Genomic DNA, 15,122 nt, shown 5'->3' on the forward strand with positions numbered 1-15,122 from the left:
AAAAAATATGCCCTACATTTGAAAATGTTGCCCTACATTTGTCCTACATTTGTCCCGGTTTGGAGGTCCTGACTTATGGCAACCCTATCTCAAGTACACTCTGATGTTACTTGGCCACATGTGTCCTAGGTTTCATCTGTGAAATATTGGGGTCTATGTAATCTTTGTTTCTCTTTCATCCACACTTCCTCCCTTTTCAATATGTTGTGTGTTGATGTCACTAGTATTTAACTCCTTGCTCTGTTTTCTATCATTCTTTCCACAACGTCCGCTCCCAGTTGGCAAGAAACATTCTGCACATGAATCAGACTTGCCTCAGAAGTCTATCCAAGCATAGGAAAATGAAATCATTTCTGGGTATTGTCCTCATCCCTGCATTGTGATAAAGAGTTGTCAAAAACCCTGCCGTATATTTTCTGACTTAGGAAGGCCTTTCGAAAGTAATCTGTTACCAGGAGTTTCAGTTAAAAAGGGGGAAAAAAAAGAAAAGAAAAAGAAAAGGCAAAAGGACTCAACCATTGCATTTGCTTCTAATTTCCAAAATTTGGAAATGTTATATTTTTGGATTGCAATTCCCAGCATCTTCAGCTGCAGTGACAGCTGGAAGATTTGGTGAGTTGCAGTCTAAAACAGCAATGTTTTCAAACTCTGCCTAGAAAGTAAGTTGAACCAGCAAGAGACGCCCACAGAATTCAAGTGCTAGTGTATCACATTTCTTGTTGTAAGCCGCCCTGATCTTCTTGGAAGGGCGGGATATAAATAAAGATTTTATTTATTTATTATTTATTATTATTTATGTTTGACATCTCAAAACCTGGTCTAAAATTGCAGCGGCCACTCCTCCCATCTGTTCCCTTGGCAGTTTTGCAGTCGGTGTCCTCACTCCACTATTGTGGTGAGCTGTTCTCCAGGTGTGATTCAGGAGCTGAGGAAGGAGGCAGGTGACAACAAGGAATAGGTTGGAGTAGCTGTGCTGCCTTCCCTCTTGGGATCTAGATGAATATTTTAAGAGCGATAACCAGTTGCCAGGTTGCAAAGTGGTAACTAATCATGTCCAAATACTGAAGGCTCAGTTGTTCAGCCAGCCTCAAAAGCCTTGAATCTGCTGAATTATTATTATTATTATTATTATTATTATTATTATTATTAACCTTTATTTATAAAATGACACAGCGCTGTACATACAATCGTTTTAATTGGACTCTTACCTTTCTTGGCTATTGCAGAATATGCATGGTCTGAATGACTCACTTACTGGCAAGAGGTGCTACTTAAACTGTTGTAGACTAAGGGTGCATCTATGTACAGCACTGCAGAAATAATGTGGCTTGACACTACTTTATGCGCTGTGGCTCTGTCGCATGGAATCCTGGGATTTGTAGTTTTACAAGGTCTTTAGCCTTCTCTGCCAAAGAGGGCTGGTGCTGCACAAAATGATAAATCCCAGGATTCTGTAGGATGGAGCCATGGCAAAGTAGTGTCAAATGGTGTTATTTCTACAGTGAAGATGCACCTTTAGTCTATTTCTTCCATGCATGTGAGGAAATAGATGAAGGTCCAATCCACACTGCAGAAATAATCCAGTTTGATACTGCTTTAACTGCCCGGACTCAATGCTAGGGAATTCTGGGAACTGTAGTTTTGTGAGACATTTAGTCTTTGTCAGAGAGCTCTGGTGCCACAGTAAACTACAATTCCAAGGATTCCCTAGCACTGAGCCAGGGCAGTTAATGTGGTGTCAAACTGGATTATTTCTGCAGTGTGGGTTGGACCAAAGTCTACAAATGTTTATGCTACAATTTCTTTCAGTTAGTCTCAAAGTCTCAAAGGTACCACAAGATCCCTGTGCATGCTGATATTCCAGACTGACATGGCTATGTCTTTGAATTCTACATATGCCTTGACAGGCTATGCCCTTCCTGGATAGATTGATTTGTTGTTATTGTATGCCTTCAAGTTGTTCCCAACTTATGGTGATCCTAAAATGAATCTATCACAGGGTTTTCTGAGGCTGAGAGTGTGTGTCTCATCCAGCTTGGTGTTATGCGATTTTGTTGAGGAAGGTTAGACAGGTTGAGGCAATAAAATGATTGAAAGTACAGAAACATAGTTCTAAAGTCAAGATTTTCACAGACAGTTTGGTAATAGTTTTGGATCAACCCTTTCAGAAAATTTTGTCTAATAGTAGGGCTGGTCCTGGAAATGGTGATGAGGGTGACCATCACTAGTTATTGTGGTTAAATATCAAAATCAGAATAATCATCCATGTCACTTGCAGATTTCAAAGATGGACAGTGAAAGCTAACAGGGAGCAAATCAACTCACATGAAATGTGGGGCTGGAAAAGAGTTCAACGGATACTATGGACTGCTAAAAAGACAAACAAATGGATAATAGAATAGAAACATAGAGTCATAGAGTTGGAAGAGACCTCAAGGGCCATCCAGTCCAACCTGCTGCCATGCAGGAATACAAAATCAAAGCACTTCCGACATATGGCCATCCAGACTCTGTTTAAAAACCTCCAAAGAAGGGGACTCCATAACGCTCCAAGGCAGCACGTTCCATTGCTGAACAGCTCTTACCATCAGGACGTTTCTCCTAGATCAAATTTAAATCCAAACTTCCAAGAGCAAATTGAGCCTGAACTCTCCCTAGAAGCCAAAATGATGACCAAGCTGAGGCTATTATACTTTGGGCAGATCATGAGATGACATGACTCAGTAAGAGAATGAATGAGCAAAAAGTTTAGGGGAGATGGACACTCGGCAATTTTATTTAAACAGTGTGTTGCACTCAAATGCAATGAATGTATTTAAAAAAATGTTAAAATACAAGGCATGCGATCTATAAAAAGTAATTTAAGCCTGTGGGCCACGCCCTACAGACATAAACGTAAAATGAACAATCAGTACTGGGCCAGAAAACTGCAAATCCCATGGGAACATATACAGTACAAGAAATATCAGTTCATTTGTGCCTCACAGAATGAGATAAAAGGGTATACAACAGGTTAAAGAGTGCACAATGACTAACAAATTAAAAGGGATAATGCATTATGCCCATTACAAAATAATAAATGTTGACCAAACGTGTTTCGACATATGTGTCTTCCTCAGTGGTCATGTACAACAAATGAAACAATCTTGGAAAGATACTCATAAGATGTATGGGGACATCCCATCTCTATGGGTAAGTTGTAGCTCCCAATGGACCAAATATCCTGCCTAGGACTGGGATGTCCCACACTGTAGCAAGCCACTCACTCAAAACCATAAGGTTGCAAGTTCAATACCAGTGAAAGGGCTCAAGCTTGACTCAGGCTTGCATCCTTCTGAGGAGATTGCTAAAATGAGTACCCAGATTGTTGGGGGCAATTAGGTTACAGTTGTAAACTTTAGGTCGGTATAAAGCAATATATAAATGAAGCTGTTTGTTGGTTTGTTTTAGAAGAAACAATAATGCTTGGTAAGTTATTAAGCAGTAGGAAAAGAGGAAGACTGCACTGCAGGTGGACAGACCCAGGGTGCATCTACACTATAGAAATAATGCAGTTCGATACTACTTTAATGGCTATGGCTCCTTTCTGCAGAATCTTGGGATTTGTCATTTTGTGAGGGACCAGCACTCTTTGGCTGAGAAGCTAAAGGCCTTGTAAAACTACAGATCCCAGGATTCTATAGGATGGAGCTGCAGCATGCTCCAGTACAAAGGCTGAAACCACAGTCTTTCGAATCCAGTTATCCTGCAGAATAGTTTTCTGTTTCTATATTTATACTTTGTATACTTTTCCTATCAATCTGTACCCATATCTGCTTTCCCATTTATATATTGCTCTCATAAATCACTGCTGCATTATTGTAATCACTTATCAATGAATACATCTTTTAAATTCATTTTCTCACTCTAGTCCTTTTTGATTGCCAACAAAATCGGATAGAGGTGCAAAAGCCAGAGGAAAAAAAAGCCGAACAGGGAACCCAACTATTGTCTGAGATTTTATTTCTCTTTCATTTCCACTCCTTTCTGGTTAACAGCATTAGCACACTGGAGCAAACTCAAAAGAGCAGAGGCAGGATCTATTTTCCAAATGATATTTTGGCTGCTCTCCTATATCCACTTTTCTGAGAGTAAGTGCCAATGAATTCTGCCTGACTTTTGATAACACATTTAGCATTCTGCTGTAAGTAAGCAATTCTCAAACTTTACTCCTCCAGGTATTTTTGGACTAGAGCCCCCCAGAAGCCCCCGACAGCTTGGCCAGTGGTAAGGGTTTCTACTAACTGAAGTCCAAAACATCTGGTGGACCAACAACTGAAAACCTCTGCTGTAAACTGTCACTAGCAATAGCAATAGCACCTACATTTCTATATCCTTTAATAGTGAACTCAGTACTCTCTCTGGATACTCATTTTACTGACCTATGAAAGGATGGAAGGCTGAGTCAACCTTGGAGCCCTGGGATCAAACTCACAACCTGGCGGCTGCAGTACAGGCATTTAACCACTGGGCCACCAAGGCACAGCATTCTGTATTGCTCCTGCAGATTCATAACCTTGAGTTATGGATCTGTAAATGCTCCATATTCACTAATACTACATAATCAGAGTTGTGGCACTATTGCCAGGATCATAAATGCCCTTCTAAACCTACTTTACCAGGTAGCAGCTGCACCAAGAGATGGAGGTCTATTCAGCTGGTGATCAGGGTGCAGAAGGTGATCAAGGTGCAGACCCACCAGGGACGTAGCTAGGATTTTAGGAAGGGGGTGTTCCAGACTAAGTGCCACCATTATAATGGGGCTTAGGTGCGGCGGCGCAGCAGCACGCACCATTCATTTTTCTAATGGAAGGGGGGGTCCGGACCCCAAGAACCCCCCCCCCTTGGCTACGTCCCTGGACCCACCATACCACACTGGCTCCATACTCCCCATCTGTTTTTAGAAACTGCTGATGTGGGGTAATTCAAGTGTAATGCCATGGTTTGATACTATGTGAACAAGCTTGTGCCTTCTCCCACATCCTTTCTGTAGTGAGGTAAATGATCATTTGCAGTCATGACGTATCTGGTAAACTATCACTTGTTCTTGTCATGAGAACAATGGTTTCCATCAGAATTCAAAATCTATCTCTGATCCTGGTTTGTGATCCTCTTTCTGTGGGAAGCACAAACTATAGTTTGGATGAAACAAAAAACAATGGTTTGCCTCAAACTGGAAAGAGAGGGAGTAAATTGTGGCATGTGGGGTGAGAAGGATTGGTGAATACACATGACAGATGATCCTTATAGGCCGATATGAGTGCTACTTGATTGTTTTTCCAATGTATTATAGGTATGTGGAGAGGCAGGCTCATGCCCTGGTGACCTTATCATAACATCACCATTACCTATGTGTACTCATCAATGGCTCCTCCTTGTCCTGGAAAGAAGTGACTAGTGGGGTCCCACAGGGTCCTGTCCTGGGCCCAGTGCTATTCAACATCAATGGCTTAGATGATGGAATAGAGGGCCTTCTTATCAAATTTGCAGATGATACCAAATTAGGAGGGGTAGCTAATAACCCAAAGGACAAGATCAGAATTCACACATGGATAGGCAACCTGATAGCAGGGAGCAGCTACATATATGTAAATTTTACACATATTTTCAGATGACTTGGTGAATGTGTGTCCATCTGGGTTGAAGCCAGTAACATGTGGCCATTTGAATAGGGCTGGGAATGATAGACCTTCCACATTCAGTACTCACACAGGACTAGGGATCCTGATGATGTGGAACAGCTACGCACACACAAATATATGTGTGTAAAATATATGTGTATAATATATCCTTCCACCCACCCTCAGATGACCTAATCACTGTGCTGACATTTAGGGAGGGGCTAGGAGGAGATAGCCCTGACCACTTTGTGTGTTCAGTGTATCCATGGAGGAATGACTGAAGAGGGTTATGGCGTCAAACCATGCTTTGGCATTGTGCCTGGACTAGCCGTGTGGCTTTTCAGCACATGTGTATAGAATCTTGGCATATTCACTGCCCTGGCTAGAGTTTGTCCCACTGGGGCCGATCAGCAGAGCTCCATTCTTGATGACTGTGGGATTAGATTAGCAAATACTCTGGGATAGTTTTTTGTCATCATTGCTGTAGTCATTTACATAAGACCAATGACGTAGTGAGCTTGGCCCATGTCCATTGCAAAACCATATGCTTACATTGTGCTGGAGGGAGGCAGGGCAGCAATCTCCAAGGCAAAGGGCTCCTTAGAAAATGGGTCTGTTGTGTTCTCTCTTTCCATGCCTGATACAATCAAACAGCAGTATTGTCCTAGCAGCACAAAGCATACATGAATATAAGGCGTTGCATTCAGAATCAGGGGCTCATAGGGTTATCTTATGACTGTTCCCTATTATTGTCACCTAGTAGATTCTACTTTAGATATCAACTGAGTCTGCTGGCATAAATCCAGTTCAAAAGAATGTAGTCATATTGTTCCTCAAACCTCAGTCCATTAATCTGAATTGCATTCAGCAGTCCCAGTAACAGTTGGAGTGAGGGATTTTCAGCTGGGAAAAGGAAGCATGCACTGAAAGCACGCCTATTCCCTTTTCATATGCCTCATTTATTTATTAGATTTATATTGCACTCCTTGGCAAACCTTCCAGGATTGTTGACAAATAACAGGAATAAAACCATAATCCTATTACTCATGTGTATGTTTTCTTATACTAGCAGCTAGACATTTTTGTCCAATGTGTAATCATAGAATTATAGAGTTGAAAGAAACTCCAAATGCCATCCAGCCTGTGTTTAAAAACTCCAAAGAATGGGACTCTGTCAGTCTCTGAGGCAGCTTGTTCCATTGTCAAACAGCTCTTACTGTCAGGGAATTCTTCCTAAAGTTTAGGTGGAATTTCTTTTCCTGGAGCTTGAATCCATTGCTCTGGGCCCTAGTCTCTGGAGCAGCAGAGCAGCTTGCTCTATCCACAATATGACATCCATTCAAATATTTAAACATGGCTATCATGCCACCTCTTAACTTTCTCTTCCCCAAGCTAAACATAGCCAGTTCCCTCAGACTCTCCTCACAGGGCATGGTGGCCAAACTTTTCACCATTTTGGTTGCCCATATCTGGACATACTCTTGATGTCTGGATTCAGTACAAGGTTGTGGAATTGTGCATGCAGTGCCATTGCACTTGATTATGGTGTGCAAGCTTTCAAAATCTCCAGAGGTTAAGACCGCTTGGGAAACAATTCAGACTGCTTGCTTTGCAAGCTTTCCCTTCTTCTTGATTGTTTTAGCCATCTGTGTTTTTAATTGCTGGTCTACTTTTGCCTTTAATAATGGCAAAGGTTGTTTGATTTGCTCTTGGAGCAGAATAATTTTGCTTGTCAAGGATACATTATTATAGCCATGTCCTGCATGCTAGATACTATTATATATTTCTGGGCCTCAAATCCAATAGGGCACACACAGCAGAGTTGTGGTTTTCTGCCGCAACCCCATGTAGTCCTCTTTGGCACTGAAAATCTGCTTTGTACTATGGAACACATTTTCCAGGGGTGTGGGGGGGACAGAAGGGGAAAAATCAATTATTCTATAAGTGTCATGACTAGGGTTCCCAGGAGCCCTTTCATACTACAAAATTAGAGCACCCTGACTGTCATTGTTCCCTCCTATGGAATCCTGTGGTTTACAGTTTAGAAAAGAGTCATTTGGAGATCATGAAAGCCAGCATGGTGTAGTGGTTTGAGCATTGAACTACAACTCTGGAGTCCAGGCTTCAATTCCCAGCTCAGCAATGAAACCCGCTGGTGATCTTGGGTGAGTCACAAGCTCTCAGCTTCAGAGGAAGACAATGGCAAACCTCTGAACAAATCTTGCCAAGAAACCCCCAAGGTAAGTCTGCCTCAGGGTCACCATAAGTCAGAAATGACTTGAAAGCGCACAACATACACACACATTTGGAAATCACAGCTAGAGTTCTCCAGGTCTCACCAAATTACAAACCCCAGGATTTCATAGGATGCAGCCAGTGGCATCACTTTGGGGGTGCAGGGTGTGTGGGCCACACCAGGTGACACCCTAAGTGGGGGTGACACCATTGCACCTCAAACATTTCCCTTTTGGCAGAAATGGGCATTGGCATGCTGAAAAGATGGTGTGAGTGGGGTAAGTCTCAGTGGCAGGAGAAAAGGAGGGTTCAGGCTTTAAAAAAAAGAAATTAAAATTTAATTTTAAAAAATCACATTTTATCAAATTTTCTCTTTAACCCCATGAAACTGTATATATAAAAACATTTATTATGTGCAGATGATATTGTCATTTATAGATATAATTTTAGTTTTGCTAGTTGTTTATGTCACAATTGTTGCCATTTTGTTGCTGTTGTTGTTAACCACCCTCGAGTTGATCTCAATCTCATGGTGACCCTGGGGATGAGACATCTCCAAGACTCCCTTAGTTCTTGCAGATTCATACTTGTGACCTCCTTAATGGAATCCATCCATCTAGCATGTGGCCTTCCTCTCTTTCTCCTTCCCTAGCATTATGGTCTTTTCTAATAAGTTATGTCTTCTCATGATATGGACAAAGTGTGACAGCCTCACTTTAATCATCTTGGCTTCCAGGAAGGTCTCAGCCCTGATCTGTTCTAAGACCCATTTGTTTGTCTTTCTGGCTGTCAGTTACCATCACTGAATGCCATTACATTCAGTGAAATATGGGAATTAGGATTTATGAGTAACATTTAAACAAAAACATTACTAAGGATTCTGTATGGTGTGGTATAGGAGGAGGTCAGTGTGTGTGGGGTAACACCATGAATTACTGCACCGGGTGATTCCAACTCTAGTGACACCATTGGATGCAGCCATGGCTGTTAAAGTGGAATGGTACTGCTGTAACTGTGTGAAATGGTCCCAGATCTCAGGGTCTGGTCCTTCGTCTTTGGTCTTCTTGGCAAGGGGGAGGAATCTCAGGGGAAGAGCATTGTTTTAAAAAAATGTATGCATATATACATTTTCCCCCTTATTTGTTAGATATGGTGTTTCTTCTCAATAAAACTGCAGTGAGCACTCAGTATCCAAGATCCTGAATTGTGCTTTCATAGTGTAACTATAAATTAACATAGTTAAGTGATGGTTGCACCACACCAACCTTCTGCTCGATAGCATCATTGTGCAAATAACTGTGTTTCTGAGAATGTTCTTGCTGTTTCTCCAGTCCCAGAGACTCAAGTGGCATGATGGAGGCACTGATAAACTGCATACAAGCATGCACAATTGCATATGCAATAGTTACACTGGTGGAATTTTGCTTTAGGCTACTGTAACTAAGTACCAAGCTTTCACCACAGGCAAAAATGGTTCAGCCACATGTGTAAGGGAACATATATCTGTGTAAAATACCCAAAGGATGCCAGTCAATGTGTCATGCTTTATGGCAACACCAGAGATACTGTCCCTTTAACATCACTCATCTAGCCTTACCAGGGCCTGATTCCTGTGTCTTAGTCATGGGCAAAAAGGTGAGAATATAAGGAACATGATAGATAGACAAAGGGTCATTTCCTAGGTCTCAAGTTTTGGCCTTGGGATAGACAAAAATAATGACCACAGAAGATATATGTAACTTCAAAGTGGGTAATGAAGACACTAATATAGTTCAAAGATTCCCTAAACTTTGGCCCAGTCATTAATAAAAAATGAGATTTTTATCAGTCAAGAATTTTAGTCAAGTATTTTATTATTCAAGTATTTTATTAGTCAATTTGCAGTCAAACACTCAGAAGAAGAATAAAACTTGGAAAGGGAGCTAACTTGAGAAACTAGGCAGGACCCTCAAGTGTAAAGGCATACTATAAAATGCCAAAGAGTATCATTCGGGCCATAGTATTTTCAGCTTCGATGTATGGTCATGAAAGCTGGACAGTAAAGAAAGCTGACAGGAAGCAATGCATTTGAAATGTGGTACCAGAGAAGAGTTCTACAGATACCAAATGAGTGACCTCAGAACAAATTAAGGCTGATTTGAAGAGTTGGACATACCATGAGAACATGTGACTCATTGGAAAAGACAATAATGCTTGATAAAGTGGAAGGCAGTAGGAAAAGAGGGACAGGTGGATGCAGGGTAGATGCAAGGAGACCATGACCCTGAGTTTGCAAGACCTGAGCAGGGCAGTTGATACCAAAATGTCTTGGTCATTCATTCATAGAGTCACCATAGGTTGAAGTCAACTTGATGGGAAATAAGCAGCAAAACAACGAACAGTCTCTTGTCCCTTCATATTGTTTGCTCCCATGTTGCAAAAGGTGACCAATAGGCAGGCTGGTAGACAGACAAATAGGCAGATAGACATGCTGCTACACTGGGCCCTTCACATTAGTTGGGATTAAGGGATGCAGGACCATCATGAAACTGAAAAAACTGCCATAAAAAGCCACTATTTTTTTTAACCTGAGAAAACACCTTTTTAGGCATCTCTAAGTCCTTCAGCACAAGTCTATGGTCAACCTCACTCCTGCAACCTTACCTAAGAGCCCTAGTGGTGCAGTGGTTAAATACCTGTATTGCAGCCACTCACTCAAAAACCATAAGGTTGTGAGTTCAACACCAGCCAGGGGCTCAGGGTCCACTCAGCCTTGCATCTGACTGTAGGTCGCTAAAATGAGTCCCCAGCTTGTTGGAGGCAATTAGCTTACACACTGTAAACCGCTTAGGGAGCGCTTAAGTGAAATAGTATAGAAATGTATTTGCTATTGCTTGTTATTGCTAACATCCACTCGATGTTGACTATAGAATTGTGCTGGAAGATCTACAAATGCCTAGAGCTATGTTGGACAGCCTAGAGAGACAATATTAATAAAATCTGCTAAAGTCAAACCCGCAAACGTGGAGGACCAGTTGTGCTATAACTCAGTCAGAATTCCCATATTCAGCTTTCCAGGTGAAGTAGGGAGATTAGGCTGATAGGAGCAGCCGGGGTGGCTTATGGTTCTGGTGCCAATTGAGCAGTGAATCCATTCTGGGATATAATGTGAACTTCAACCTATTTGGGGGAATAAACATCAGCACCTTGGATAGCTCTTAAAATTTCTGTTTTCTTTTAAAAAGAAAAATCCCCACTTTATTGACATGCATAGGTAGATCCACACTGCAGAAACAAAAGCAGTTTGACACTACTTTAACTGGCATGGCTCAATGCTATGGGGTTCTGGGATTTGTAGCTATATCAGGTATGTAGCTTGGGTAGAAAGAGTCAGAGAACTCTGGTGCCACAACAAACTTCAAGTCCCAGAATTCTTTATTATTGAGCCATGGAAGAGCTATCAAACTGCTTTATTTCTGCTGTGTGGTAGCAACCATGGAAGGCACCAGCCACTACTGCATGCAATTGTTATAAGAAAGGGTCTTTCACTTGTAGGTTAAGCCTTTCCTTACACATGCCCTCTGAAACTGAGCAAAGCCTGTAGAAAGACCCTGTACTTATTCTTTCTTTCTGAGTGGTGTTTGAAAGAATATGCATTCCCTCAAAAGACTCTGTAACTCCCAGGGGAAAGACAGTGCATGCTCACCTTCATGCTTTATCTGGGCAAGAAAATGACTTTCAATTGCTTTAATGAACACTGATTTGACACGAAGAAGACATTGTTTTCTGGGTGCCTAAACAAGCTAGGCAAAGTACAACACAGTAAGAAAGGATACCGAGACATGGACTGCATATCTGCAGACAGTTAACTCCTGCTGGGGTGGGAGGAAACTCTCCTGGGGATACTTTGCTGCAAGTCCATTTAGCCTTCCCACTCGTAACTTTGAGTTGATTTGAACATGCTGTGCTCCCTGATACGGATATAAATTTGGGAATATATGTGCAGCAGCCAGGCTTCCTGCCTTAGAGAATCTTGACTGTCTTGCAGTCTTGGTACTGGCATTCTACAAAAGTACCTCTTCTCCTATCTTGAGTCTGCAAATTACTTCCCCCTGAATAACAGCAGTCCAAGATGCGTGCTATGGGAAATACAGTCACAATTGGGTCATTCAGCTTTGCAAATAAAAAGGTCTAGAGTGGGAGATGGAAAAACTGGTGGTGACTTAAAGTATGCTTTTGCCTGCTCCGTCTCACAGTTGCCCAGGTAGCTGGTCTTTCTTTCCTCCACCATGGGACTGCATTGCCATCTGAGATTTTCTTACCCCCCAACTGCAGTAGGCTCTCCACATTCACTGGGGTTAGGGGCAAAGGACCCCCATGAAAATGGAAAAACCATAAATAAAAACACACTTTTTTTTAACTTGAGAGAACACCTATCTAGCAATTTCTAGTCCTTCAGGATGACTCTGTGGTCAACATTTGCTGGAAGCTGACCATAGAATTGTGCTGGTGGATCTCCAGATGCCTGGAGGAGTATTCATTCTAGGAATCTCTAGGTCCTCCAGTGTGACTTTTAGCAGAGGTTGACCATAAAGTTGCACTGGAGGATATAGAGATTCCTAGAGAGACTATATTAATCAAATCAGTGAATAGTCAAATCCACAAAAATCAAAGCTGTGAATGTGCAGGACAGCTCCTTTTTGTGCCCTGGAAAGGGCATGATAACTGTGGCACCGCAGCTTTAAGGCGCTCCTTTGGTGCTGCATCGTGTGGGCATAGTGCCAGAAGAGCGTCATGATGCCACATGCCATGTGGAGTGGTGCGCAGCAACACGCCACCCTGGGGGCGGAGTCATCATGTGGATACCATGCCCAGATTCTGCCCCAGACCAGCCTTTATGGCTGGTGTAGAATATTTATATCTATATCAATATTTGGGTTCTGAGTTCAGGATTGTCACAGGCCCTGATTTTTCCTGGCCAAACCCTGAAACCTAGAGATGGGCCTCTGGTGGTGTCATTAAGCCTTATACATTAAGGACCAACCACCATTGTTGTCATGGCAGTTAAAGTGGTGTCAAACTGGATTATTTCTGCAGCGTCTGTCCTGGAGGGGAAGAGAAAGGTGAGGAGGGCACTTTTCTGTCTCTTTCTCAGAAACATTCATTCACACACAGTCCCACATACAATTTCAGTTTCTCTCTTACATTGACACACACAAACAGTCACACACACTCAGTCACACTCTTCACGTGTGTGAGACTATATGTATAAAATTTAAGCATCACATTTAAATAAAATTGTTCTAATTTGAATGATATTATTTTCTTAGAAAATGTTAAAATATGAATATACATGAATATGTGAACAAAAAATTGCACACTAAATAAAATATTTGAGTGTGGTTCCCACTACATTTGCCCCAATTGCATTTCCTCCCTGTATAATAACCCACTTGTGGTTCATGTTCACGATTAATGGACCCGCTCCAGCTGGCCGAAGAGCAAATTTAAATCGATTCTGATCTGCAACTAGTTCACACTTGCGCAGAATCGATTTATCCAAAAAGATGCTGAAAACACCAGCATCAAATAGACGTGGGTTAAATGGGTCTAGCATGTGCCCCCCCTCTACAAATCGCTTCAGCGAATCAATTCAAGTGGGAACCAGGGTCATTTGAACTGGTTCCAACCGATTTGCAATCTGGTTTAAAAGGTAGTGGGAATCAGACCTTGTATTCATATACTATGTTGAGGGGGGGCCCACTATGTCCACATGTAAAGGAGGATCACAAGGGTAAAAAACAACTGATCTAGCCTCCTTGCTTCTACCCAGAAAGTAGATTTTGCTGAGCTTACTCTCACGTAGGGGAACACCAGGCTGCAGCTTTAATCTCATTTAAAACTTGCAACTCTTTCCTTGCCTTGACAAAACGCATCTTACTCTGTCATGAACTGGTAACCATTTTGTATTGCTTCCTCTGGAAATATGCAAGCCAACCCCCCCCCCCCCCCCCCGGCAACCTTCTTGATGAATTACGCTATATAAATCTCATTACTCTGGTTTCTCAGGAGGCGAGGAGCACTTTCCAGAGGAACGCATTAAGGAAATTATCTACTACCTTCACTTCTGCATCTGTCTTGTCAGCTTTTAATCATGATGAACCATTTGCTGGTCCTTTAAGATTCTCTTTTCAGTGCAGGATTTCGTTGTTCTGGGCAATGGTTTTTATAGTGTGATTGACACTACAATAGTCCTTTGTGCTGAACTTCAGGGACTATTCAAAGAGGCAGTGAGTGCTGGGCTTAAAGGGCAGATATCTTAGCTGTCAACCCTTAATAATTGTCAGCTCATCTTGCCTTGTTTTTAATTGCAGGAATTGCAGTGAACAGGTGTGAGTGGGCCATCCCAGAGCAAACTGCAGACATAGGACTTTATCACAAATGGCTTTTAAACTGCTATAAAAGTTCAATAATAGCGTCTTTGTCTTTGGCAATACCTATGACACATGCCATCTCCCTCTTGTTGCTGCTGTGTTTTTTAATTGTGGTTATCTCACATCTTGCCATTGGCAGGCAAAACCTGTCAATGAGCTCTTAATCATGCTGGTATAACACTAGTCCTCTGGTGCAGTAAATCATTCTGTTGTAGTTCTGGGATTGTGCAATCACGTGGTATTGGTGTCTCCTTCTCTTCCCTGCTCCTTTTCCTTTGCTATTCTCAAGCAGGCTGTTTTCCTCCCTCCCCCCTGACAAACAAACGAACGCTTCCCAACATGCTATACAGTTTATGACATGTTCTGGAAAGGGACCTGAAAACCTATAGAGAATGATGTGGAAGTCCACAATGATTAAAAATGTACATTTGTTGGAAAAAGACATAATCTCCTACTTTGACTGCAAGGAAGAACAGGTGAGCAGCAAAAATGGCTGATGGGTTTCATGTCAGCTGGCCAGTGAGTTTTGGGGATAGGATTCAGAGCTGAGCATGCATACCCAGGTTTCGGTGATAACCATAAGTGCATTTGCACAACTAAAATTGATGCACTGCCTTTGTCACATTCACTGCCTTCATCATATTCTGTTTGGATTACTGTAACACTCTCTATGCAGGGCTGCCTTTGGCAGGGCTGGCTCTAGGTATTTCTCCACCCTAGGTGAGAAATATTTTGGCACCCTCTGTCACCCCTCATAATTATACAAAAAATTATACAAAAAACTTCACCCCACTGCTGCTAAATTTTGCCCCCC

At 42.0% G+C, this 15,122-nt stretch overlaps 1 protein-coding gene across 1 annotated transcript in view; it reads right to left on the reverse strand.

The window, feature by feature from the left end:
- Window positions 1-11,586, reverse strand: part of RHOJ (ras homolog family member J) — a 71,505-nt gene extending 59,919 nt beyond the window's left edge. The window contains exons 1-3 of the mRNA XM_042460805.1: window positions 11,581-11,586; window positions 9,161-9,265; window positions 815-887 (exon numbers count right to left, since the gene is read on the reverse strand). Coding sequence (XP_042316739.1) covers window positions 815-887; window positions 9,161-9,265; window positions 11,581-11,586 — 184 coding nt within the window. The remainder of the gene's footprint in view (window positions 1-814; window positions 888-9,160; window positions 9,266-11,580) is intronic.
- Window positions 11,587-15,122: the final 3,536 nt, after the last annotated feature.

Source organism: Sceloporus undulatus, chromosome 1, assembly GCF_019175285.1.
Source record: "Sceloporus undulatus isolate JIND9_A2432 ecotype Alabama chromosome 1, SceUnd_v1.1, whole genome shotgun sequence".
In the NCBI taxonomy this organism is placed as follows: domain Eukaryota; kingdom Metazoa; phylum Chordata; class Lepidosauria; order Squamata; family Phrynosomatidae; genus Sceloporus; species Sceloporus undulatus.